The sequence below is a fragment of the Mus caroli genome, unplaced genomic scaffold (genome assembly GCF_978045245.1).
Source record: "Mus caroli unplaced genomic scaffold, Mus_caroli_1 scaffold_6, whole genome shotgun sequence".
In the NCBI taxonomy this organism is placed as follows: Eukaryota; Metazoa; Chordata; class Mammalia; order Rodentia; family Muridae; genus Mus; species Mus caroli.
The window spans coordinates 7,727,161-7,754,175 of record NW_028227261.1 but is presented as its reverse complement, the minus strand read 5'-3'; the positions used below and the strand labels follow the sequence as shown (position 1 = coordinate 7,754,175).

General features: G+C 46.4%; 2 protein-coding genes across 13 annotated transcripts; one reads left to right on the top strand and one right to left on the bottom strand.

Moving 5' to 3' along the window:
* The first annotated feature begins 1,719 nt into the window (after nucleotides 1-1,719).
* Nucleotides 1,720-15,709, top strand: Masp2 (MBL associated serine protease 2). 2 transcript variants are annotated; one of them, XM_029475969.2, is made up of 11 exons: nucleotides 1,720-1,807; nucleotides 1,889-2,117; nucleotides 2,229-2,406; nucleotides 2,864-2,995; nucleotides 4,777-4,973; nucleotides 5,238-5,385; nucleotides 8,159-8,277; nucleotides 10,272-10,350; nucleotides 12,253-12,327; nucleotides 12,812-12,886; nucleotides 13,945-15,709. In XM_029475969.2, exons 1-11 carry the CDS (start codon nucleotides 1,803-1,805, stop codon nucleotides 14,700-14,702), a joined length of 1,995 nt encoding a protein of 664 aa, XP_029331829.1. In that variant the 5' UTR covers nucleotides 1,720-1,802; the 3' UTR covers nucleotides 14,703-15,709. The 2 variants fall into 2 exon arrangements, with proteins under 2 accessions (XP_029331829.1, XP_021015163.1); XM_021159504.3 differs by having other exon boundaries at nucleotides 12,196-12,327.
* Nucleotides 15,710-16,934: 1,225 nt separating this feature from the next.
* Tardbp (TAR DNA binding protein) lies at nucleotides 16,935-26,778 on the bottom strand. 11 transcript variants are annotated; one of them, XR_003836422.2, is made up of 8 exons: nucleotides 26,651-26,778; nucleotides 25,269-25,520; nucleotides 22,156-22,319; nucleotides 20,759-20,899; nucleotides 19,390-19,560; nucleotides 18,853-18,997; nucleotides 17,775-17,914; nucleotides 16,935-17,053 (listed from the first exon to the last, which is right to left on the bottom strand). XR_003836422.2 is itself a non-coding variant. In XM_029475973.2 (7 exons), exons 2-7 carry the CDS (start codon nucleotides 25,504-25,506, stop codon nucleotides 17,859-17,861), a joined length of 915 nt encoding a protein of 304 aa, XP_029331833.1. In that variant the 5' UTR covers nucleotides 25,507-25,520; nucleotides 26,651-26,778; the 3' UTR covers nucleotides 16,935-17,858. The 11 variants fall into 11 exon arrangements, 6 of the variants coding, with proteins under 6 accessions (XP_029331833.1, XP_085694720.1, XP_021015168.1 ...); XR_003836424.2 differs by having other exon boundaries at nucleotides 17,775-18,034; nucleotides 18,871-18,997; XR_002377701.3 differs by having other exon boundaries at nucleotides 18,871-18,997.
* Between the last annotated feature and the right edge of the window lie 237 nt (nucleotides 26,779-27,015).

Here is a 27,015-nt window from a genome sequence, read left to right as displayed (position 1 = left end):
TGGCCTTCGGACCTCAGGAGAAAGTCCAGTCTCCCCCACTGGAAGGGAGCTTTAGCAAGAGTAACTGCCACACATACCCATGGTATGAGAACAAGAGGATGGCCCATTCCTCCAGAACTGCTGACCCCCTGAGAGGCTCCTTCCCCTCTTGACAGGAAATGCAGGGATTGTGCAGGCCTGGTCTCCCCAGCTCCTCAGCAGAAGAGAGAAGCCCATCAAGGGCAGGGCAATCCCAGCGTGTCCCTGAAGACAAAGTGGCTGCAGCTCACTTGGGAGACTCTCCCTGAGCCATGAGCAGAACCATCTTGGGAGGAAAGAAGCTATTCTGAAGCAACATTGTGCCCTTCTTTTGACCCAACAATTGAAATAATGGATGCCAAGGCATTAAGAACCATCTGGGCATCCTCTGCTTGGGGAAGGCCTCAGCCTAGCGCCTGCCCAAAGAGGAACTTGTCTCCCAGGAATCCATTCCACACAGTTCTGATGGTTCCCGTTCACCTGACAGCTGAGACAGTGGTGGTGGGACCACATTTTGAGCAGTATTGCTTATGTACACAAACCTCTTGATCTCCAGTTAAATCCAAACCCGGGTCAGGACTCTGAAGAGCTCACTAGACCTCTGCTCTTCCCAATGTGGTCACATTGAATAAATCCTTTTTCTCTGCTTTTCACTGTTAAGTTGTCTGTATAATTGGCCTATTGAGGACTGGTAGCCAAGGCTAACTGTTTGAGTTCTGTTTATTTTTTTATTTGAGACAGGGGTTCTTTGGGTAACCCTGGCTGCCATGGAATTCATCTGTAGACCAGGCTGGTCTGGAACTCAAGAGATCTGCCTGCCTCTGCCTCCCAAGTGCTGGGATCAAAAGTGTGCACCGCCCACCCCCACCCCCACCCCAAGATTTCTTTGGAAAGCTGACTTAGCTGTTAGCACTAACTGCTCTCCCGGGGTTCTCAAGTTCAATTCCCAGTACTTGGCCCCCAGCTGCCTATAACTCCAACTTCAGGAGAGCCATTGCTCTCTTCTGGGCTCCAAAAGCATTGAACATACATAGCTCAGCACTCAGACAGACAGACAGACACCTAAACAACTGCCATCCTTGCGGGCCTCCACAGTCCAGTCCAAGCTCAAGCCAAGCCTCCCCATTTCTCAATTTTTTACTTATGTAATTGCTGGGATAAAGGTTCCCTCCCTGCAGCACTCCAGAGCCACAGGCAGGAGAACTAGACACGTTTGAGGCTAGTCTGGTCTCCACAGTTCAAAGCCAGTCAGGGCTAAATAGAAAGACCCTGTTTTCAAATGAGTCATGTTATCTCTCAATGATCACCGGTGCCAGGAACCCCAGCTTCTAATTCTGCTTTGGGCTTAGAAGTCACCTGCAAGACATTCCTCCCGCTTGCGTCTACCACTCATGGTCCCAAGTGTAGCCGCAGTTTATCTTATGCCTGTTCCGTATCCTTTTGTTCATGAGTTTCCTCAAATTATTCTTTTTTTCGCCTCTCCCTGAGTTGGGGGTGGGGGTGGGGGTGGGATCTTAGGCTGTCCACGTCATCATTGAGACTCTGGCCCACCAGACCTTCCTGATCCCACTAGGAAGGAAGTGTGGATGGTGGGTGAGAGTAAAATTTTTTTACTACCAGGCTGGCTCTCAGAGCCACCGAACTGAACCTTCCTGCCTGGAAGGGAGGCAGGCAGGAGCCATGGGTAGATTCCCAGAATCCTTGGTTTGTGGGGGTGGGGCCTGGTGCTGGACAAACAGATCAAAGGTGATAGGCGCTGGACCTGCAGAGCTAGGTGGCACACTATGAGGTGAATGGGCGACCCATAGCTTCTGGGGAAGCTGAATGAGTTAGGCCTGGACCCTCATGTCACTCCCCTCCCTGCCCACAGGCTACTCATCTTCCTGGGTCTGCTGTGGAGTTTGGTGGCCACACTTTTGGGTTCAAAGTGGCCTGAACCTGTATTCGGGCGCCTGGCGTCCCCTGGCTTCCCAGAGAAGTATGCCGACCATCAGGATCGATCCTGGACACTGACTGCACCCCCTGGCTACCGCCTGCGCCTCTACTTCACCCACTTTGACCTGGAACTCTCTTACCGCTGCGAGTATGACTTTGTCAAGGTATCTGACGGGGTGCTCAGCTGGGACCTTGTTATGAGGTACAGCAAAGGCTGGCCAGAAGGGAGGCTGGGCCTGGTTCTAATCTCCCTCCCTTGACCCCTGACTCCACAGTTGAGCTCAGGGACCAAGGTGCTGGCCACACTGTGTGGGCAGGAGAGTACAGACACTGAGCAGGCACCTGGCAATGACACCTTCTACTCACTGGGTCCCAGCCTAAAGGTCACCTTCCACTCTGACTACTCCAATGAGAAGCCGTTCACAGGGTTTGAGGCCTTCTATGCAGCGGAGGGTGAGCAGTGGTGGGCTTGGGCAGCCCAGATGCAGCTGGGTGGCTGTCTTGTCTTAGCCTTGTCCCCATCTTTGGGTCTCTTGCTTCCCACCTCTCCTTTGGGCTCTGGATTCAGGTCAAACTAACAGGAAAGGCGGGTTACAAAGGGCTTGCACAGGCTGAAGCCTTCCACTTGACTGTATTCTCTGGTCCCTGAAGGAGAGAGACAGTGTGACCTCAGGCAAGTGGCTCAACCTCTCTGCTCAGAAAGCTTCTACCCAGTTGCCACTGGATTGATGGTGACTCTTCCCTCCTCTGCCTGGGTGACTTAACCTGCCACTGGTTTAGCAACGGTGCTACTTGCAACTCTGGGCCCAGGCGAAGCAACAGGCCTCCTATCAAGTGGGTCAGGGCCACCAAAGTCTGAGCTCTCTGTTCCATCTCTTTCCCTCCTGTCTGCCTGGCCTCTCTCCCCTAGATGTGGATGAATGCAGAGTGTCTCTGGGAGACTCAGTCCCTTGTGACCATTATTGCCACAACTACTTGGGCGGTTACTATTGCTCTTGCAGAGCGGGCTACGTTCTCCACCAGAACAAGCACACGTGCTCAGGTGAGGGGGTAGGGGCATCCCATCTACACCAAGTTATTCCAGCTACCAAAGCAGGAGTTGTTCTGCCCAGGGAACTGGGCTCTTCTGCTCCCTCCAACACTATTAGCATGTCTAGCTCCTCCCACTTTCCCTCCCTCCAATGGTGGACTTTGATCCCGCCCCTACTCTTGGAACCCCTAGTTCCATCAGCCAATTGTCTCTTCCTTCTGGGTGCTTCCTTGGTGGACTTGGTATCCCTGGATAAGCAGGGCACACCTTAAGCTTCCAGTGTCTACCATAGGACCTCAAAGTATAGGAGTGTAGACACACTCAGAGCCATGGCTCCCGACCCCAGCGGCTGAACCTTTGGCCTCCTCTACCCTGTCTCTTGATCCTTTGCCCTAGCCCTTCTCTCCTCAGCCTTCCTGATGCTTCCCCACCCTCCATTTCTCTTCCAGAGCAGAGCCTCTAAACCTCCCCCAGCTCCAGCCCGCCCACCCCAGTGAGTCAGATACCAGTCAGTACATGCCCACACGATGCTGCTCTGTCAGGCTGGAGTGACTGCCAGCTACATCACCCATTCACCTTACCCATGACAATAATAAACCTGCCTCCGTTTCCACTGTGGCTGTGTGTCTCTTGCCGGGGTTGGGGTGACGGGCTTGGAGGGCAGTAGAGTAACCTCAGTCCCTTCATCTTAACCCTCCTCCTCGTCTCACTGCCCGAAGGTAGGAACTCCCTGAGCGCACACACGGAGATCCTCTCACCTCTACTGGGTTCCCTGGGGCTGCTCTCAGGACACTTTAGCCAGTTCTTGTTTTTAGGTCAATGCAGGTCTTTGTTCCCTGTCCCGGGGAGCTTGATTCAGAACAGAGACCAAAGGGGGTGTTACTGGGGGATCAGGCTAGCCACCCTGCATCCAGGGATGTCCTCTCTGCCTGTATGGAGCCGCCTTCCAAAAGGAGGGCAGTACAGAGAGCCTTCGCTTCCTACAAGCCTTCCCAGCCTGTCCCCACCATGAGCAGGCAGGCAGGGAACAGAAATGGAGCCTGATCTCCACAGGGCAGATTGACAGCCCAAAAAAGTAAGACAGACTGTGTACATACTGGTAACCAACTTCCCTAGACCAGGCCACTTCTAAGGGAAAGGCCTGTTCAGCTTGTTACCTGGGATCAAGGTCTCTGGGTTAGTCCCTGCCAGATATGGGTGGAAGCCCCCTTGTGGACTCACTTGGGAACTGCTGAGCTGGGCACTGAGTGATGTGAGAGCAGAAGAAACCCTTAGTTCAAGGGGCCTCCTCTGTCCTTTTCCTGAAATCCTAGGACCTTGGGGAGGTGGCCTGCCTCCTATTTCCAGGGCCCACCTCCCTCTGGCCCCATTTCCTTTGCTCTCCACCTCTTTGTGATTCTGACCCTGGAGTAGGAGCTTGGGCCCTGGCAAACCATCAGATAAAACTATCACGCTTTAGCCTGAGGAGAACGGAGTCCCCTTCCCCACTGCCATTCATCATCGTTTGGCGTGGGAGATGGGGTACTCTCCTGCCTCTGCAGATTGTCAAGTGCAAGGTCTTGACCAAGCCCAGGATCTAGATGTCACAGGCATTCTCTATCCTCCAGTGTCCCTCCAGGAGCAGAGCCTTTTTTGGTTTTTTGAGACAGGGTTTCCTGGCTGTCCTGGAACTCACTCTGTAGACCAGGCTGGCCTCGAACTCAGAAATCCACCTATCTCTGCCTCCCAAGTGCTGGGATTAAAGGCGTGCGCCACCACGCCCCCCGGCCCTATCCTATCCTCTTTCTTCCCAGCCCTTTGTTCAGGCCAGGTGTTCACAGGAAGATCTGGGTATCTCAGTAGCCCTGAGTACCCACAGCCATACCCCAAGCTCTCCAGCTGCACCTACAGCATCCGCCTGGAGGACGGCTTCAGTGTCATCCTGGACTTCGTGGAGTCCTTTGATGTGGAAACGCACCCTGAAGCCCAGTGCCCCTATGACTCCCTCAAGGTCTGGCTTTTGCATCCTTGCCACAGCTCTTTTCCCTCCCCCATCTTTCAACACTGCACCTATGGCTGTTCTCTAGTGAACCTCATTCAGCTTTTCTTTGCGGGGCGGGGGCCGCGGGTAGGTCTAAGCCAGGCTGTGGCTTCAGCATTGATACCCCACCTTTTGTTCTCAGCCTGTCCAAGCCAGTTCGAGCTACTTTGTTTCCATCTAACTAGGGCTAGAACCCTGCAGCAGGTCCCGGGGGTTCAGAGTCTCTTTATTCAGATTCAAACAGACAAGGGGGAATACGGCCCATATTGTGGGAAGACGCTGCCTCCCAGGATTGAAACTGACAGCCACAAGGTGACCATCACCTTTGCCACTGACGAGTCAGGGAACCACACAGGCTGGAAGATACACTACACAAGCACAGGTGAGCGAATGACCCGCCCTCAGATGCAGGCAGCAAACGTGTCCCTTATGCAGCATCAGCAAACTACAAAGCATTGGACTCCTTTATTGCAGGCCAGGGAAGGGAGCCCAGCTTGAGCAGGGTGGTCCGTCAAGTGATGGCCCTTGATCGGAAAACAGCAACAGATTACCCTTCCCCCTCCCACCCCATACACAGCCAGCCATTTACCTAAGCAACCCCCTCTTTGCTCAACTCTGGTGTTCTGAGTTAGGGTCTATCATTTGTTCTTTTTTTTTTTTTTTTTAAAGATTTATTTATTTATTATATGTAAGTACACTGTAGCTGTCTTCAGACACTCCAGAAGAGGGCGCCAGATCTTGGATGGTTGTGAGCCACCATGTGGTTGCTGGGATTTGAACTCTGGACCTTCGGAAGAGCAGTCGGGTGCTCTTACCCACTGAGCCATCTCACCAGCCCCCCTATCATTTGTTCTATAGCGATAGCTGGCCTTAAGCTCTGATCTCCCTGCCTCAGCACAGGTCCATGCTCCCTCTGTATCATCCCTCTCAGCACCCACAGGACCAGACAGCTATTTACCCGCCCATCTTTACTCTTCATAGAGATGTACTAACAAGGGTGAAGTTGCAGCCCAGTGGCAGTGAGCCTGTCCAGCATGCACAGGCTCTGTGCTCAAGTTCACATTATTTTAAAAAAGAAAAGAAAAAAGTGTGCCAGCCGGGCGTGGTGGCGCACGCCTTTAATCCCAGCACTCAGGAGGCAGAGCGGATTTCTGAGTTCGAGGCCAGCCTGGTCTACAAAGTGAGCTCCAGGACAGCCAGAGCTATAAAGAGAAACCCTGTCTCGAAAAACCAAAAAAAAAAAAAAAAAAAAGAAAAAAAAGAAAAAAGTGTGCCAAAAGTACTAAATGCAGAGAGGGGCCAGGGTCCTCTACAGCACCTGCTCCCAATCCAGAGGGTTAATGTGATGTCACTGTGGCACAGCCTTTGGGGGTGGGGGGGCTCGGGACAGGACAGTGGTGTTTCAAGACAGGGTTTCTCTGTATAACAGCCCTGACTGTCCTTGAACACACTTTGTAGGCCAGGCTGGTCCCAAACTCACAGAGGTCCACCTGCTTTTACCTCCCAAGTACTGGGATCAAAGGTGTATGCCACCATACCTGGCTCTTGGTTTTCTTCCTTTCTTCCTTTCTTTTTTTTTTTTTTTGGTTTTTCGAGACAGGGTTTCTCTGTATAGCCCTGGCTGTCCTGGAACTCACTTTGTAGACCAGGCTGGCCTCGAACTCAGAAATCCGCCTGCCTCTGCCTCCCGAGTGCTGGGATTAAAGGCGTTCGCCACCATGCCCGGCCCTTTTTTTAAAAAAGATTTATTTATTATTTTACATAAGTACACTATGGCTGTCTTCAGACTCACCAGAAGAGGGAGTCAGATCTCATTACAGATGGTTGTGAGACACCATGTGGTTGCTGGGATTTGAACTCAAGACCTTCTGAAGAGCATTCGGTGCTCTTAACCACTGAGCCATCTCTCCAGCCCCCCAGCTTGGTTTTCTTAACAAACAGACAAAATGTGTTAGCAGGGCAGATCTGGCACAGGTTTTTGTTTGTTTGTTTGTTTTTTGGTTTTTCAAGACGGGGTTTCTCTGTGTAGCCTTGACTGTCCTGGAACTCACTCTGTAGACCAGGCTAATCTCTAACTCAGAAATCCTCCTGCCTCTGCCTCCCAAGCGCTGGGATTAAAGGAGAGCACCACCACTGCCCGGCCTGGCACATGATTTTAATCCCAGCACTCAGGAGGCAGAGGCAGGTGGATCTCTCTGAGTTCAAGACCAGCCCTGATCTACAGCTCAAATTCCAGGACAGTTAAGAATACACCATAAAACTGTGTCTCAAAAGACCACAATAGTCTGTATGCCATGTGTATACAAATGCCAAGGACAGAAGGGTCAGATCCCTTGAGGCTGGAGTTATAAGTGGATGTAAGTACTGATGTGGGTGCTGGGACCCAACCTGGAGTCCTTTTTTTTTTTTTTTTTTTTTTTAAAGATTTATTTATTTATTATATGTGAGTACACTGTAGCTGTCTTCAGACACTCCAGAAGAGGGCGCCAGATCTTGGATGGTTGTGAGCCACCATGTGGTTGCTGGGATTTGAACTCTGGACCTTCGGAAGAGCAGTCGGGTGCTCTTACCCATTGAGCCATTTCACCAGCCTGAAAGCAGTGTTCTTATCTGTTGTACCAGGTCTCCATCTCCAAATCTAGTTTACCTACCTACCTGTAGCTGAGTCATGGACAAAGAAATGGCCGGACAATGATGGCCCACTCCTTTAATCCCAGCACTTGGGAGGCAGAGGCAGGCGAATTTCTGAGTTTGAGGCCAGCCTGGTCTACAAAGTGAGTTCCAGGACAGCCAGGGCTACACAAAGAAACCCTGTCTCAAAAAACCAAAAAAAAAAAAAAAAAAAAAAAAGGTCTTGCTGTCCTGTACTCACTTTGTTGATCAGGCTGGCCTTGAACTCAGAGAGATCCACCTGTCTCTGCCTCCTGGGTGCTGGGAATAAAAGTGTGTGCCACCACACCCAGCAAGACACAAGTCTTGATTTGTGCAAGTGATTCAGCTTAAATTTTGCCTTTGGTGTGAAGTGTTTGGATGCCCACCACACTTGAGGCAGGCTCTCTATGCCTCTTGTTTCATTTATAAACGGAAAATGCAGATTGCTGACTTCAGGTTTGGCAGTTACAGACATAAACAATAAACCTGTTTCCCTTGCACAGCACGGCCCTGTCCTGATCCAACGGCGCCACCTAATGGCAGCATTTCACCTGTGCAAGCCAAGTACGTCCTGAAGGACAGGTTTTCTGTCTTCTGCAAGACTGGCTTCGAGCTTCTGCAAGTGAGTTACTAAAAAACAAAATGCTTATGATCAAGATGGCTTTGGGATGAGAGATGAAAATAGGAAGTACCTATTCAGAAAATCGAAGTAGTACGTTTGCAGAAAACAATGAAGAATGACAGGAGACTTGTGTGGTGGTGGGGGTCCTGTCTGTACAGTCACTGTCTTCAGACACACCAGAAGAGGCATCCGATCCTATTATAGATGGTTGTGAGCACACCCCACAGCCGTCTGCCCTAACCACTCTTGTAGAGGGCTAGTCATTACAGAGAACTTCCGATCATTTGCACACTGCAGCAGCTCTCTGTAAAGTGGCTGAAACAACAGAACAGAGTGAGCTCGCCCTGCCCCACAAGCTCTACAGTGCTCTTCCTGTAAAATTAAGTCCTCCCTGGTCAGTGGATAGCTTTCCCCTGGAACAACTCCTGAGCCCACAAAGGTTAGACAGCCCTGGAAAGAATGCATTCTGCAAAGTTATAAATAGTGCTCACTGTTAAGGGAGAGGGAATATAATTTTAAAAACTGCTTAGTGTGTTGCTTCCGGAGCACAGGTAAGAGATTAACTCGTCTTTGTGTTCTTCAAAATTGTCACTGAATCCCAGTGGTAGAAAGCAATAACCCTGGAATGACAACCAGGGATGGCATCCAGCCCATGAAGGGTCCAATCAGAGAGTCCCACCTTGCAAAACTCTTCAGGCTCCTCTCTACCGTTCTACCTATTGCAAGTCCACAAACCTGTTTTGAAACAGTTTCATTGTTGGCCTTAAAGCTATAGAGGAGCATGACCTTGTCCTGACCCTCTTTTCAGTCTCAGTGCTGCTGAAGCAAGCACGTCCCGACCCTCTCACTTCCCAAGTGCAGTAATGGATAATGTATGTTGTGCCATCATACTGTTTCTGTGTGCTCTGGATCAAACCCAGGACTTCCTGGAGCTAGTGATGATACATTATGTCCTTTGAAACAGCTTTTGCAAATGGCTGCCTCCTCCATTAATGCTTGCCTGCTCTCTTGGGACTATGCAGACCCAGGCTGACCTCAGAGACCGACATGCATTTGATTGTGTATACCACCACACTTGGCTTAATGTTTGACTTTAGTAACTGATCTTGCAGTTTTTCTCAAACCTTGGCACTTTCCCTTTAGGAGTGTGTGGGGGGTGGGACAAGGGGTACAGTTGAAAAAGTGTTTCTCTGTGTAGCTTTGACTGCCCTGGGACTTGGTCTGTAGACCAGGCTGGCCTTGAACTCGAGAGACCCACCTACCTCTGCCTCCCTGAGTGTTGAGATCACTGGCACTGCCAACAGGCTGGGCTCCTTTTAGCACTTTTGAAAACGTTACATTTGTGTGTATGTGTGGTTAAAACCACACACTAGTGGTGGTCAGAGGCAGCTCTAGATCTCTACCATGTAGGTTCCAAGTATCAAATTCAGGTTGTCAGGCTTGGCAGTCAACTATTCACCTTTTCTACAAGGCCGGGGTGGTTTTTGTTTGTTTGTCTGAAACAGGGTTTCTCTGTAGCCCTGGCTGTGCTGGAACTCACTCTGCAGGCCAGGCTGGCCTCGAACTCAGAAATCCGCCTGCCTCTGCCTCCCGAGTGCTGGGATTAAAGGTTATGTGTCACCACCGCCTGGTCTTTTTAAAAAGGTGGGAGATAGTACAGGCCTTCAATCCCAGTACTCAGGAAGCAGAGGTGGGTAAATGTAGTCTAGTCAGCCTACAGAGGTCCAGGACAGCAGAACTTCATAAAAATGAATGGTGGAAGGGTCTGGTGCTAGCCACTCACCCTCAAAAGGAGTCAAACGAGAAGCACTAACAAGCGCTTTCAGCCAGACATTGTGTTCTTGGATGTGTTGGAAAGCCGTATGTGTATGGCTGGGTGGCTGGGTCACAGGTCCAAGTGCAGGCCTTCCATGGTTGTTGCCCTGACTTGCTGTTCTGGGGGAGTGACCTGATGTTAACAGGGGGCTAGCTCATTTTCTGAATTTTTTCTTCAGGGTTCTGTCCCCCTGAAATCATTCACTGCTGTTTGTCAGAAAGATGGATCTTGGGACCGGCCGATGCCAGAGTGCAGCAGTATGGTCATATGGTGACAATCCCCTTTCCTTGCTGCTGCCTGTACCATTTGTATTCCTTTCACGTGTGCACACAGGTTAGAACAGTGGTTCTCAACCTTCCTGTGCTGTGACCTTAAATACTGGTCACATTGTAGTGACCCCAACCATGAAATCTTAGTTGCTACTTTATAACCGTGATTTTGTTATGAACTGTAATGTAAAATCTGTTTTCAATGATCACAGGCGACCCCCAAAGTGGTGGCGGCACAGGTTGAGAACCACTGGGTTAGCAGGAGCCTGACATTCTGTCTTACCAGCTCCAAGGATCTCAGTTAAAAGGCACATTGCCAAGTCCGGGAGCTGGGGACCTGAACTTTCCCATTGAGGAATCTCCCCTGTCCCCCATCAACACTTCTGTGTCTTTAGTCATTCCCATTTCCTCTGCCAAATCAACTACTCACTTCTCAGGGCTTGAGTTCCAGTACTGGGGAAGGCAGGATGCTCTGAAATCATGCTCCTTGTAGACAAGAAATGTACAGGGAAAACCACCTTGAATATTTTATTCCTATCACCCCACAGGAAACCATGCTGCTGCCTGTAGGCTTCTCTCCAGCTACAGCTCTTCACCTGTCAGCATGCATGCACAGGCCACCAGTGTGGTTAGAGGGAGTTCTGTATAGTGCATACACCTGTCTACCACACATACACGAAGATAACGGCACTTTGAAAACTAAGAATAGGAATGTCTCAAGAACCAATTAGTACTCTTTCAACTACAAGAATACATATGTGAAAACAAAAAACTTCCAGAAGCAGACAATGAAAAGCTCTTCTCCATCTCCACCAATACCCATTAAAGAGTCTAAGTGCTGCCCAATGACCTCAATGGCCTGGCACTCATGAAATATGTCTTCCCGTCGTGTGCTAGCACACACCTTTTTGCACATAGGTTATACAGTATAGCACTTCTGTGAAACAACTCCAAGGAGAATTTAAATGTTTTTACAAGTTCACTTTCTTGCCAATGGTTTACTAGTTAGTTCTTTCAGTGATGCTGAAAGATGCTGAGCTGGGTTTGGCAGTTTGTGGTGCATCAGTCATCTAACTCTGCCACTGCTTGCTGCACAGGTGCTATTTACCTGTGGCCTGTCAGAGCAGCCAAAACAGACTGAGACAAGTGGTGGAGGCAGGGAGAACTACAGCTAGAGTTAGAGATTCTGTCTCACAAACTAAAAGCAAAAACCCCAAAACAAATCAACACCCCTCAGATTTCTACAGAGCTCAAATCGTGAAAAGGATCATAAAAACAAGATTGCCCCTGGCTTTTTTGTTCTGCATGCCATTTCTTTCATGAGTGCTACCCAACTCCAGTGCTTCTGAGTTCCCTGCTCTGGTGAGGGCAGTCACTATTTTGGGGGGGAGGGTTGAGGCAGGGTTTCTCTGTATAGCCTTGGCTGTCCTGGAACTCACTTTGTAGACCAGGTTGGCCTCGAACTCAGAAATCCGCCTGCCTCTGCCTCCGGAGTGCTGGGATTAAAGGCGTGCGCCACCACCGCCCTGCCACTTCTCTCCAGTAAGTCCCTTCAGAGAAAGAGGTGTGATGCTTCACCAAGCTAAAGTTATTCTTGCAGTTTCTAGGGGTGGGTCGCATCAGTGCCATGGATTATGTTGAGGAAACTTGAGGTCAGCACAAGGTCCACCTTGGCTCTCAGGTCCTAGAAAGCACACTGGGGGGCGGGGGGGGGACGGGGGACAACGACGGACGTCTATCCAAGTTCCCCAGAGGCCACTATCTCCACTGCGCAGACCTTTCTAGTATCAGCTCCAAGGTACAAAGGGATCCCCCCTCCCATTTCTTTACTAGTTATTGATTGTGGCCCTCCCGATGACTTACCCAATGGCCATGTGGAATATATCACAGGCCCTGAAGTGACCACCTACAAAGCTGTGATTCAGTACAGCTGTGAGGAGCCTTTCTACACTATGAGCAGCAATGGTAAGTACCTTCTTCAAGGAGGGATGGGTGGTATTTGGAACTTGAGCCCTCAAGGTTGAATATAAACTTGAACCAGCCTTTTAGGCTAAAGAAGACAAAGGATTAAAAGGCCTTTCTCCCATGTGCTAAGTGAAATATTGCAGTTAAAGTGACTTTAATGTCAATTTGCAGGAATCTGAAAACAGATCATATCTAGTAAATGACTACTACAAACACACAATATATTCCAAATGGTTTAATTTAACAAGTCAAAACCTTATCATTAAGCACTTGAGATCTTGATACATATTCAAGTTACACATCTAAAAGGTTTCCACTTTGCAAGCAAACATGGTAATGCAGACACCTATTTATGAAATCATGTAAAATGGTTATTCACACACCTCTCCCCACCACAGATGCTCAAGAATCAACATTTTTCAAGGGGTTATTCAAGCAAATGACAACTACAGCTAAACATTTTTGCTTTTCCAATGATTTGCAGGTAAATATGTGTGTGAGGCTGATGGATTCTGGACGAGCTCCAAAGGAGAAAAACTCCCCCCGGTTTGTGAGCCTGGTAATGGACGCATTTATAAAAGAGATTCATAGCTGACAGAGTAACTGGCAGACAATAGGCAGGGTCTGGCTGGGGAGGCAGAGAGGAAGCTCAGCACTTGGCTTAGTGTTTCCCAACAGTGTGCTCACATTTCCCCTTCCACATGGAAGCTAGGTGCATCATACACTGGATTGTTTTTGACCTTATAACTAGGCAAGCATAAAAAATTAAATGATTTCTTAAATTATCTCAAACCGTTTATACATTTATAACCACGAACTCTTGTTACTTTTCTTCTCTGTAAAAATGCTATTAAACCCCAAAGCTAATAACTTCATTATTTCCCTAAGCAATTGTTTTCAACGACATCAAGATTTTTAAACATTAATGCAATTTGCCTTTTAATAGTACTTAAATTTCTTTACCAGAATTGGCTCCAACAACAGTTGAGAGTGCTTTTTTTTTAATTGAAAGGTAATAATACACTCATTACCCCCGTGTTAGCTGGTTTAAATTAGTTTCCTAGCCCTGTATTTGGCTGACATGCCGCTTCTAAGTTTTAATCAAAGTGCACAACCACAATAAAGAACATGTGTTGCATTCCTGAGCCCTTAGTTTGCAACGAAGGGTAAAAGTGTTTGGAGGACTCCACCAGACCAAAATTACCAATTTTTGAACCAGAAGCACTTTGGCTATTGCTGCAACATTATAGAGTCTTACATTTAAAGGCAACAGTAACTTTGTAAATCATAGTTCCTGCTTTCCCAGAATTCCTAATGAGCCCAAAAAGAAAAACAAGCAGCTCAGGGCTTGATGAGGGGGTTGTCTTTGGCCTCTAAGTAGTGTCATGTCCTCCCACACACAAGTCCTGTCCAGACTCCCTCATCCTGTTCTTTTAGCACAACAATCTGTGAAATCTCTTACTGATCTTTACAAGGAGGTAAGCAGGCTAAACAAAAACTTATTAGGTGTTTATGTACTATTGAAAATAGCCTCACTCCACTCAACAGCGAGGATGCCTATCAATTTGTAGGGTATACGTTTTGGCTGACACTAAATACTTGTTCTTTATCCCTCAGTTTGTGGGCTGTCCACACACACTGTAGGAGGACGCATAGTTGGAGGGCAGCCTGCAAAGCCTGGTGACTTTCCTTGGCAAGTCTTGTTGCTGGGTCCAACTACAGCAGCAGCAGGTGCACTCATACATGACAATTGGGTCCTAACAGCCGCGCATGCTGTGTATGAGGTGGCAGCATCCTCCCTGAACATCCGAATGGGCATCCTCAAAAGGCTCTCACCTCATTACACTCAAGCCTGGCCGGAGGCAATCTTTATACATGAAGGCTACACTCAAGGTGCTGATTTTGACAATGATATAGCATTGATTAAACTCAAGAACAAAGTCACAATCAACGGAAACATCATGCCTGTTTGCCTACCAAGAAAAGCTGCTGCATCCTTAATGAGAACAGACTTCACTGGAACTGTGGCTGGCTGGGGGTTAACCCAGAAGGGGCTTTTTGCTAGAAACCTAATGTTTGTGGACATACCAATTGCTGACCACCAAAAATGTACCGCCGTGTATGAAAAGCTCTATCCAGGAGTAAGAGTAACTGCTAACATGCTCTGTGCTGGCTTAGAAACTGGTGGCAAGGACAGCTGCAGAGGAGACAGTGGAGGAGCATTAGTGTTTCTAGATAATGAAACACAGCGATGGTTTGTGGGAGGAATAGTTTCCTGGGGTTCCATTAATTGTGGGGCGGCAGACCAGTATGGGGTCTACACAAAAGTCATCAACTATATTCCCTGGATTGAGAACATAATAAGTAATTTCTAATTTGCATCCTCCAATCAGTAAATTGTTCCTCATATCGAAAGTACCTGGGAAGCTTAGTAACAAACCTAAGAATGACAGCCTACCCCAAAATCAGAGCAGGTGAGATCGTTACAAGTCCACAAACACTTGCCAATAATATCAGCTTTGATTTGTGTTTAACAGTGCTTGGCCAACCCCCAACATAGAAAAAAACAAGTTGTATTTGATTCCCTACAATCTACTTATTTTATACTGGCTGTTTCCATTTCTGGCCAACAAAGGGCTTGTGTCAAGTGTGCAGATTTGGTCTTAATGAGCTCAGAAAGTGCTCTTATTTTCTGAGTAATTTCTGAGTGGTTCCAGAATACCCGCGAAACTTCTCTTTTGGAAGGTAAGCGGAAAGCAGGTGTGTGACCTTCACATTAGATCAGCTATTAAAATACCACCACCAAGTCCACTCCAGAATATTGGGATATAGGCATGTTCTACCAGATTCACCAAATTGTCAGATAAAAAGAACACGAAACAGCATTTTACCCTTTACAAGGGCAATTTAGCAAACCATTTCAAAAACCCTTCAAAGTGTTTCACTATACCCAGCCCACTTTTCTTAGGTGAGCCTATGGGAAGTCAACCATAACTGTACAAGGTACAGCCATTTGCTTATGTAACAAAAACAGTAATTCATCCTGAAATAAACTGCTCTTCTGCTAAGATGCTGACAACCTTAAAGGTCATGTTTGATTTTAACTGGCTCTTCCAACAAGGCAAGACAGGGTGCCTCAAGATGGGGAAATGGCCGGTCTACAACTCATTCACACCTGCCTTTAATTCTGGGATTAAAAGCATGGGCCACCACACCCACCTGGAGACTCAAATTTTAACGGATGAAAATGCTATACTGCATCTTCCCACATAAGCCACCTTAACTTTCTAACATTGTCATGAGATAGAATTGTGGTTTTTTTCCAGTAAGACTCCAGACACACTAAACTGTTGGTGGCAATAAAACCTTTTATTCAACTGTGGTTCAAAGTTGTTCTTCATTATTTCTAAGGAATGAACACGTTTTGATGACCAGACTTTCAGAACCAAATCTTTGCCAAGTAGTTTATTTCTAAAAACCTCATTTACGGCAAGTAACTAACTACAGCTATGTCATCCATAAACATGTTAAAAGGCTACTCAACACTCAAAGACTTCTATGACCAGTAAGTCTTTAACAAGTGCAAAAAAGGGATCAAAACCATGCCATTGACAAGTAACTTACCCCAGGACTCCTGGACGTCTTTGGAGGTCCCCGAAAACCATTTTAATGTTACCATGTTACTGCTGCTGAGTAACAGTGCAAGTGCTAAAATGCAAAATTCAGATGTACAGGGTTTGGAAATCATGCAGGTTTAGATGCAGAGAAAAAAACTTACAATAACTCACGATCCTTTTACAGAGGATACTGTATAATGAAACAATGTGTTCATAACAAGTCTCTAAAGGATATAAAATTTTTAAAACACGCAACTTGCAAAATGACAAACCTATTTATCATAATCTATTTAGGTAAGGGCATAGGAAAACTACCAACACAAAAACTGTCCCATTCTTCCAGTTAGAAAAGGAGCGCCTCCGTTCTCAGTAGTTACAGGAAAAGTACAATAATCAATGTATTATTGCTTTTACATTAACAATGCATTGACAGTCTAATCTGGTTTTGAGCATGTTCATCACTATATAACCCCCACATTCAGGAGGGCAAAAGCCTACCTCACTTAAGACTGCCACAGATAAGACAACCCACCCTACTAGTTCTTAAAGCTATTAATCAGGCTTCTTAATGGATTTCAGGCACATGGTTTCTTGGTTTCTTCTACTTCATCCCTATTGCAATTAATTCCACTTTTCAAATCCCAAACTGAAAGGTGCTTAACCTTCTTTCCCATTGATATGCTCTGCTACAAAGCATTAGAAATCAACTGTTTTGCCCCCTCTCCCAAATATTTTTAGAAGGCATGATGATTCCCCAGTGGAGATTTATACAGCCATGTAAAGAGAAAATCAAATGGACAGAGGCACTCAGAACAAGCCAGAGGGTAACTGCTTACCATTTTAGGTGCGGTCACCCAGACTTAAGAAAAACTAAATTAAAAACAAACCCAAGAAAAACTTTCACTTTGGACAATGCAAGAACAAATAGCAATTAAGTCTGGGTATCAGGTGTCAATGCATGACAGGTGATGAATCCATTTGACTTGAGACAACTTTTCAAATAAGTTTATTTGAAGCAAAATAAACTACTGCCAAGAAACTTTATGAAAGTTCCATCTCAAAAGGGTCAAAAAGGGGAATTAACTGCTATGAATTCTTTGCATTCAGGGCTGCAAAACAAAGACACATATTATTTAAATCAGTTTTATTTAAGAATTTCCAACAATGACAACTCTTATAAAAAAGCATCCAAGCACAGGACACAGAACTGCAGCAAACAGCATTCTTATGAATAGCTAACAGACATGAGAACTTCCACCCTTCTTTGCGACACCTGAGCTCACTGGTGAACTCTGCTTCCAAGTTCTCCTGCAAAGCACACCACAAGCTCAGTCCATGTTCGCAGCCCATCAGCTTCAGTTCACGTTTCCACACTTCCAGATCAGTAACAGAGGAGAACACACACCATACAGCATTCACAGCAGTTGACAGAGGGGGAGGGAAGTACAAGTATTTCACTTAACACATTCAACTAAAGTGGGTTTCCTAAGAACAAAACTCAAAGTCTTCCAACTGATATGGATGTCCTTTGATGTAAAACATTCGTACGTTATTTGCTATCATTGCTCTCTGCACACTCTCTCACCAAAGCCACAGGATTGAGTGACACATCTCTCCAAGTTAAAAAATATCCATTTTCCACCACCAAGTCTCTGCACGCGCTCTCCTTTTCTCGCTCATACTAGCCTTTCATGCCTCGGCACCACCATCAATCCCACACAAGGTTTCAAAAGTTCAAACAGCCTTCTGGTTCCATATCACAGCCTTGCGTTCATAGCGTTGATACGACTCCATGAAATAAAGAGTAGCGGATAAAAATGGAACACCCACCGTCAAAGACGCAGCCTGTGCAGCGTGATGACGAATTCTTGGATGAGAAAGCATGTAGACAGAAGTATTCCTATGGCAGAACATTTACAGCACTACTTTCAATGAAGTGCTTCTTCCATAAACATTTGAAATGAGATGAACTGCAGAGATTAAATGAAGGCTTCATATTGTACTTTCGTATATGAAGGAAGACAAGTGTTAAAAACAAAACCAAAAGAATCAAACACCATGACATCATGATCTCCCAAATGGAGATTTTCCTAAGGAAAAAATTCATAGGGTGGGATTCAAATTAAAATAAGGAGAAAAGAATGTAGTTCTAACCAATGGTTTCTACTCTGAACATGCAAAGAATTCATTAACAATTTCAATGATAGAATATTACAGAGAAACCTTCTGAGATCAATTGTAGTGTTGGTTTACCAATTAGGCAAACAGCAGTTCACTTTCACCCACTCAGTATTTTAACCCTTTATATAACAAAACTTATAAAATTCATTTAGCTTTTCCCTCTTTTCTAAAGAAAAATGTCAAAAATACTGCTGAATATACTCCACACTGAACAAACCAATCTGAAAATTTTAGTACATATGTATTTTACAATATACTTACCATGAGTTTAGAAAAATTTGAATCCCACCATTCTAAATCTACCTAACCTAACAACCAACCTACTAGCCACCCCCCACCACCTACATTCCCCAGCCAGAAGATTTAGAATCCATGCTCGAGCCAAAGCCCCCATTAAAACCACTGCCCGATCCTGCATTTGATGCTGACCCCCAACCAAGGGGGGCACCAGAATTAGAACCACTGTAGGAATTATTTCCAGAACCAAAAGCCTGATTTGGTTCCCTCTGCATGCTGCCCTGGCTCTGGTTATTCCCAGATGGGCCCGACTGGTTCTGCTGGCTGGCTAGCATACCCATCATACCCCAACTGCTCTGCAACGCTGCCTGAGCCGCAGCCATCATCGCTGGGTTAATGCTAAAAGCACCAAAGTTCATCCCTCCACCCATATTACCACCCTGGTTATTTCCCAAGCCAGCTCCACCCCCTCTACTGTTACCAAACCCACCCTGATTCCCAAAGCCACCTGGATTACCACCAAATCTTCCACTCCTTTCTAACTGTCTATTGCTATTGTGCTTAGGTTCAGCATTGGATATATGCACGCTGATTCCTTTAATGATCAAATCCTCTCCACAAAGAGACTGGGCAACCTGTAAGAAACAAGGATATAAATAAATGATTAGATCAACTCAGATATCAACACAGCAGTAAAACCCAGATCTTAGTATAACCCAACTAAGGAGGAGGAAAAACAGGCAATTCACTTAAACCCAACCAGCAGCCTTTAGTTATAGCAATGTTAAGCAGCAGTATGTATGTAATAACCTCAAAATCCAAATAATGACAAACACTTGAAGGGCATCTTACAACTACCTAAATCTACTCTATTCTGTGAAGAGGGAGGGTGGCAATCTGCTCAACAATTCACATCATTTTCAGTGCTGGAGACTGAGTGCAGCCCCTGGTGTACCATGCTGGGCACATACAGTAGCACTAAACCAGATCCATTCCCAGCCCTGCAACAAATGACCAAAAAATATACCTTATCATCTGCAAAGGTGACGAAGGCAAAAGCTCTGAATGGTTTGGGAATGAAGACATCTACCACTTCTCCATACTGACAGAAAAACTGCTGAAGCTCTTCAGCAGTCATGTCCTCTGTACAACGTCCAACAAACACCTTTCTGCTTCTCAAAGGCTCGTCTGGGCTTTGCTGGTCAAGAGAGAACAGGAGATAGTAAACACACCAATGCATACTTAAGTGCCTTCCTGTCTTGGGTGTTTGTGTTTCTAAAGATGAGATCTTAACTGTGTGCTACTGCCTGGCCTGTACACACACCCACACCCCCAATGGAAATTAAAGGTGTATGCTGACAAGACTGGTTTCTTGGAATTTAAAAAAGGGTTTTGCCTTCACGCATCTACCTGTGCCACATGCATGCCTGATGCCTTTTAAGGTCAGGAGAGAATCACACAGAACTGTAGTGAGTTGTGCGCTATCATGGGGGTGTTAAAAATGGAATCAATCCGCTCCAGGACAACAAATACTATTTGCCAGCTGGCCTCATTTCCTTGGGAATTTCAAAGGCAGGCTCTTATGGACCCCAGAATATCCTTAAACTCGAGAATTACAGGAATGTAACATCAACATGCTCAGTTGTAACTTGTTTTATACTCTGAGAGACAAAAGGACAGAGGTTGATGCTATTAGTCAGCCCTGCTTCCTTTTTGGAGGTGGATTTCTCACTGAGCCTTGTAATTTGGCTAGATTGGTGGCCAGCAAGCTCCAAGGATTCACCTGCCTCCCCCTCCCCAGGAGTGGGATTACAAGTACCTGCTATCACACCCAACTGTTTAAATAAAACGAAACGAAACCAAACCACAAAAACTTGGGTCTGGCTCGGTGTGGTAGCTCAGGCCTTAAATCCCAACACTTGGAAGGTAGAAGCAGAGCAGTTGAGGCCAGTTTGGTCCACATACTGAGCTCCAGAACAACCAGGGCTACAGAGAGAAACCCCGTCTCAATATAAATAAAAATGTGTGCTCTAGATCAAGTGCAGGCCCTCATACAGTCCTTTTAAATAAAGTTCTATGAAAGTATCCTTTGATCCAAAACACAATGTTCCAAGTCAGCCTTACTTGCTTTCGTGGAATGAATTTGGGCTGGGGATGTGGCTAAGTGTTCAAATGCTGCCCAGAAAAGCACTGGATAGAGACTAAGTTCCCCAGAACACTAAAACCAACATTAAGTAAGCAGGGTGGCACCTTTAATCTGAACACTTAGGAGGCAAGCAGGCAGATCTGAGTTTGAGGCCAGCATGGTCTACAAAGTGAGCTCCAGGACAGCTAGGGCTACAGAGAAACCCTGCCTCAAAAACCAAACCAAACCAACCAAATGCAGAGCAAGATACCTTAGAGTTGGGAAGTTTACAGTCACACCATCGCCCATCTATCATATGTCGTTGTGACATTACTTTCACTTGGGTTTCATATTCTGTAAATCGAACAAAGCCAAACCCTTTCGAGTGACCAGTTTTAAGATCTTTCTTGACCTAAGAAGAAAACAAAAAATTTTCTAACACCATACACATAGCAAATCAGAGCAGTCTCTCAAAAAAGAGAAAAAAGAAGTCGGAATGGCTCAACTGAATATAGTAACTTAGCTCATAAAGGTAACCAAGTTAGTTCAAGGTAAAAATCAGATCTTTAACAGCGGAGAATGACTCACTTGCACAACACAAAACTTTGCATAACATGTTTTAAAATGAGCACAATGGTTACAATTTAACTTGGGAAAGAAAAACTTTCCCATTAATGTGTATCTAATATAACCTATTTCTTTTTAAAGCAGTAGTTCTCAACTTTCCTAACGCTGCATTCCTTTAATACAGTTTCTTCCTGTTGTAGTGACCTCCAACCATAAAATTCTTTCCATCGTTATTTAAAACTGTAATTTTGATGCTATCATGAAATGATAAACATCTGACAGTCGTCAACCCCTGTGAAAGTTGATTGAAAACCACTGCTTTAAACCTTCATAGACTAGGACTTGATAATATATAGTATACACAAAAAAACCCCAATTATATTTTCAACACCCCTACCTATCACACTGCACAACAAACATTCAAAATAAACACAGAGGGCCAGAGATGGCTCAGTGGTTAAGAGCACTTTCAGGACTCATGTTCAATCCCCAGCACCCACATGGCATCTCACAACTGTAACTTAGCCTGGTGTGGTGGCGCACGCCTTTAATCCCACCACTCGGGAGGCAGAGGCAGGCGAATTTCTCAATTTGAGGCCAGCCTGGTCTCTACAGAATGAGTTCCAGGGCAGCCAGGGCTACACAGAGAAACCCTGTCTGGAAAAACCAAAACCAAAACCAAACAAAAAAAACAAAACCAAAAACCTGTAACTTTAAGGTCTGACACACACCCCAGACACACGTGCAGGCAAAATAAACACCGATGCACATTTTAAGAAAAATGGCTGAACAGAGCCAGGCAGTGGTAGTGCACACCTTTAACCCCAGCACTAAGGAGGCAGAGGCAGTTCTTGATGAGCCAGGGCCACAGGGGGGGTGGGAGTGGGGACCCCTGCCTGGGGGAAAAAAAAAAGATGGCAAACAAGTAACACTAGTTTTTGGTTCCCAGCACCCACATGGTGGTACAAAACCTTTTGTAACTCAGTTCTGAAAGACTTGAAGCTCTCTTTGACCTCCAAGGACACACGTGCTACATATACAAGACTCACACAAAGCATGCATGCAAGTATCACAAAACCTGTGAAGCGGAATGAAGCTTACCTGAACCATGAGAACCTCTCCAAAAGTACTGAAGTAGTCTTTAAGATCCTGCTCTGTTGTTTTCCAGGGGAGACCCAACACTATGAGGTCAGACGTTTTCTGGACTGCTCTTTTCACTTTCACTGCAGAGGAAGCATCTGTCTCATCCATTTTCCTTTTGTTATCTAAACAAAGCAAAGCACAATCGTGTTTAGCACTTCTTTAAAATGTTCTACCATGCAGCACTAGACTTTACTCTCAGGGCTCAGGAGGCAGAAGCAGGTTGATCTGTGAGTTCAAGTTCAAGCCCACTGAATTTGAGGCCAGCAAGGTTCACAAAGTTCCACAGAGAAATCATGTCTCAAAAACACAAAAATAAAACCAAACCCATGGACATACACTAAGAAATTAAAAAGTAAGACAAGAGCAGATTTATATGGACAGTGAAAACTTTTGGTAAATCTCTTAAAGACTGAATGTAGCTTAAGTGGTTGGAGTGATTTTCTGGTACCAATTCTAGTTTTGAATCTTTCTGAAAAATGATTTTGAACACATAGTGTTATGTGTTGAGTATAAAGGAGGATATTTGTAAGCAGGCTCATGCCTTCCATCCTGTTATAGCCAGATGCGCCACCACGCCCGGCTTGGCAGGGTCCATTTTATTATTCCTGGTACTACATAACCTTCCCTTGGCTAGCTGGCTTGTGAGCGTCTAACAGCACTGTGTGTCTTTTATGTGGGTTCCAAATAGATAGGGTTGTTAGGCTCACTCTGCAAATGTTTTTACCGGATCGGGTTGTGAAATTATGCAAGACTGTAATCAACTGCATGTTCTCTTTCTCAAAAGCTGTATCAAAATAAGAACAATTCTACTTCATTTAATTTTGTGGTATTAAAATGTATTTGACTGGCCGGCCGGGCATGGTGACGCACACCTTTAATCCCAGCACTCATGAGGCAGAGGCAGGTGGATTTCTGAGTTTGAGGCCAGCCTGGTCTACAAAGTGAGTTCCAGGACAGCCAGGGCTACACAGAGAAACCCTGTCTCGAAAAACCAAAAATAAATAGATAAGTAAACCTGACTGATCTAGGGGATCACAACCCTCTTCTGAGTCACATGTGCATAAATATCCATATACATAAACTCCTACATTTTTAAAAAGCAACTTTTATTTCTACACGTAAACGGTTTTCTGTGTTATCCAAACTTTTAGCAATAGAAATTTTGCAGTAAAAAGAACAAAATGAGATCACAGGACTAAACCTCGGGTTACTTTATTAAGCAGCATTTGTTTTTTTACAGAGATGGGGGTCTCATTATGCCAACAAAACTGCCCCCTCCCCAGCAGGGCCATGGTGGCACATGCCTTTAATCCCAGCACTCGGGAGGCAGAGGCAGGTGGATTTCTGAGTTCGAGGTCTGCCTGCTCTACAGAGTGAGTTCCAGGACAGCCAGGGCTACACAGAGAAACCCTGTCTCGAAAAAAAAAAAAACAACAAAAACCTGGTCCAAGAATCCTCTCTTCCCATTCCCCCAATTATTTATTACACATGTACACCACACCTCAATCAACTACATGCCAGGCAAGCACTGTACAAGTTGAGTATTCTTCCTGGCCCCAGGATCCTGGAATATCTTGAGACCCAAAACATCAGAAATACTTTGGCCATAAGCTTGGCTGTTCTGATTGGTTTATAATTTAATACCATTTATTCTAAGTTCTGTCTCGTGGCAAGTTACCTCTGCTCATGCTCCTGTCTCCTTCCTCCTTCCTGTTTGTGGGTGCCCAACCCTCTCGTGCCTTCTCTATCCTCAAACGTTTTCCCCTTATTGGATATCCCACCTTCTACTTCCTGCCTCAGCTAGAGGCCAATCAGCTTTAACATATGCTGTATCCATACAGTATACAAGTGACTTTCTCTACAAAGCAATCTACTGAGTTCTAGCCTTCAGCCCCTGTTCATTCCAACACAGCACCTCACTTTACTACCACCACCAGTCTTCCAGTATGTGCCAACACGCCTAACCAACACCAGTGTCCCCAACCGAGGGGTCTCGCTCTGTTGTAGTCCTGGCTATCCCCAATCTCTCAGATCCACTTGCTTCTGCCCCCTTGAATGCTGGAATCAAAGATGTGCACAACAGACCCAGCTTTCTCAAACTTTCAAGAACGGCCATAGTAAGAAAGGGAGAAAAATCTCAGGTAGCTCTGCCCTAACTCAAGACTTGGGCTAGTGCAGTCGGTATTTTTTTGAGGAGGGAAAAAAAGGAGATGGAGTAAGAACACTGGCGTTCAAAGCATCTGTTGTACTTCTGAGACCAGGGTCTGGGTGTCAGCACCTACGCAGCAGCTCACAACCATACAGCTTTAGTTTCAGAAGGCCGAAGGCCCTTTTGCACCAGGTGCACAGTGTAGAGACACACATACAAAACATTAATAACACATAAAATATAAATCTTTAATAAAACACTAATCTTAAAACAATGAGACGCCAGGACGACACACAGAGAAACCCTGTCTGGAAAACAAACAAAACAAAACCAAAATGATGAGACAAAGATGATTTTGAGGCTGCAAGGAAAAGCTGGGCAGTGGTGGCGCACACCTTTAAACCTAGCACTTGGAAGGCAGAGGCAGGTGGATTTCTGAGTTCGAGGCCAGCCTGGTCTACAGAGTGAGTTCCAGGACAGTCAGGGCTACACAGAAAAACCCTGACTTGGGAAAAAAACAAAAACCAAGACTGAAAAACCCCGTTCAAAAAAGCCAAATTCTTTTCCAAAACAGATGCATCTTTAAGGCATTTAGGTTTCACCACCTAAAATTAGCAATGACCATGTTCTGCCAGCTTCACATTTAAATTCATGCTCCACAAAAACGAATCCTGCTTTTCAATTTCCATTTACTTAAACTGCTGACCTGCCAGAGTAGTCTAAGTCTAAGCAAAGTTTAGGAAAAAGTTAGGGTCGTAGGAGACATCCTCCATGAAGGCCAAACCCCCAGAGTTGGAGCTCAACAATAGACTATTCTCCCAGCACACATGAAGCCCTGGATATTATAGCCTCACTTAAATTAAGATGGCATGGAAGTCTAACCATGGCCAGCAATACGGCAAAACCAAAATGATTAACAAACCTTTGGGATAGTTGACAACATATACCAGATTGCCCCAGCCAGCATCTGGGGCATGCAGAATTCCTTCCACCAGTCGGACTCCTCTCATACACTGAGACACTGGATTCCGGTAGCGCAGGCCGCATGCCCCTGGAAACTGGGCTGTAACTGTGGAAAGCAACACCGTCCCATCGTCTTCTGATGGTATTTCAATGGGTTCATCGTTCTCATCTTCTGTTACCCGAATATATTCAGACATCTTTGCTTAAATCTCTTAAAGGAAAAAGAAATGACCAAGAAAATCAGAAGTTATCTTTTCATAATTGGCTACTATCACACCACTTTATTGTTCCCACTTCCTGAAAAGATTCCTGCTACCTAAAATGTTTCCTTTGCCATCCCTGAAAAAAAAATAGAGGAAAAGGATATTTTCTAAAATAAAAATGTGATTTTTGCCGAGCACGATAACCCATGCCTTTAATCTCAGCACTCTTGAGGCAGGCAGATCTTTTTGAGTTCGAGGCTGGCCTAGTCTACAGAGTTCCGGGGCAGCCACGGTTACAGAGAAAACGGGAGTTCGTGTGGCGCTCCGCCCGCCAGTTCTCCTATTTTCTCAGCGCACACTATAAGCTTCCGGTGCTAAAACGGCAACAGTGTTACCATGTGGCCCGTTGGCTACAAAGCCAGACAAAAACAAGGTGATTAATATTAAAGAACTAAGTATCTGCCCCGATTTCTTTTTTTTCTTGCACAGACGTTATTTCTTACCTGGACCGCACAGATCACAGACTACCGTATTTCGTAACCATTCTGAATTACGTTTCTTCTACAGCCTAAACCTGAGTGGTGTTTAGCACGTGCTTTAACGTGGAAGAAACCAGCTAAGCACTGGGATCTGAGAAACCCTCCCTGTGCTGGTGGAACACGAACACCGACATCAGAACAGGCATCTAGCAGTTCTGGTGCTCATCCTCGGAAAGGTCTGGCTAAAGTTAGGCGTCGAGGGAGCAACGACGGCTACTCCGGGAAGTAGGCCGCCGCTTCCCAGAAGGCCATGCGCGACAGACAACGTTGATTTTTCCCCCCTTTTCAACTGGGCCCAGGGTGGGGCCCGCGGAGGTCCAAGTCCCATGGTGACAACGGTTATTCTCAAAAGCGACAACCTACAGGGACTAGGACGGCTGGAAACCCGGGGCCGCCACACACTTCCGCCCGCGGCTTCACAGCCCAACAGAGGCCCGGCGTCCCGCTCCGGCTGCCGCCCGCGCTTAGGCCTTAACGACGCGGCGGCGCGAGGCCAACCAGGCCCCGCTCCACGGCTCCCTCCCCGCGGCGCAAGCCGCCCCGGGGCTTCCCCAAAGCAACACTCGAGGCACACAGGCCGTCCTCGGCGACCAACTTACACGCTAGGCCGCTGCTAGGAAGCTCAAGGAGGAAGCAGAGACGGGAAGGAACCCGACAACAGCCGCGCTACCGCTTCGTGCCCACAAAATGGCGCTAGGGCCGCCTCCCGCCCTCGCCCGCCTTCGGCCTCTCCCACTGGCTTCCCGGCAGGAGGGGCGCTCTCCGAGGGAAGCCACAGGCGCTCTCTCCTCCCAGCGGCTCGGATGCTAGCAGGCTCTTCGCCGTATAGACAAACGTAAAGAAACGCAGCAATGAGAACAGCTGGGTCTGAAAAACTGACAGATGACGGACAGGGCGGCCACTCGGGCTTCCGAGTCCCCCTACGTAACGCGGCAGATGGCTTCGCCCGACCAACGGCCGGCCC

Bases quoted from the DNA above. Each gene is read 5' to 3' on its own strand.
- Masp2 (XM_021159504.3), top strand. The intron at 12,328-12,811 runs GTAAGTACCTTC...AATGATTTGCAG, and splicing joins CTACACTATGAGCAGCAATG to GTAAATATGTGTGTGAGGCT. The intron at 12,887-13,944 runs GTAATGGACGCA...TTTATCCCTCAG, and splicing joins CCCCCCGGTTTGTGAGCCTG to TTTGTGGGCTGTCCACACAC.
- Tardbp (XM_021159507.3), bottom strand. From the start codon at position 25,506: ATGTCTGAATATATTCGGGTAACAGAAGATGAGAACGATGAACCCATT. The intron at 22,320-25,268 runs GTTTGTTAATCA...TGCTTTGTTTAG, and splicing joins TGTTGTCAACTATCCCAAAG to ATAACAAAAGGAAAATGGAT. The intron at 18,998-19,389 runs GTATATTTTTTG...TGTTTCTTACAG, and splicing joins TCACCTTTGCAGATGATAAG to GTTGCCCAGTCTCTTTGTGG.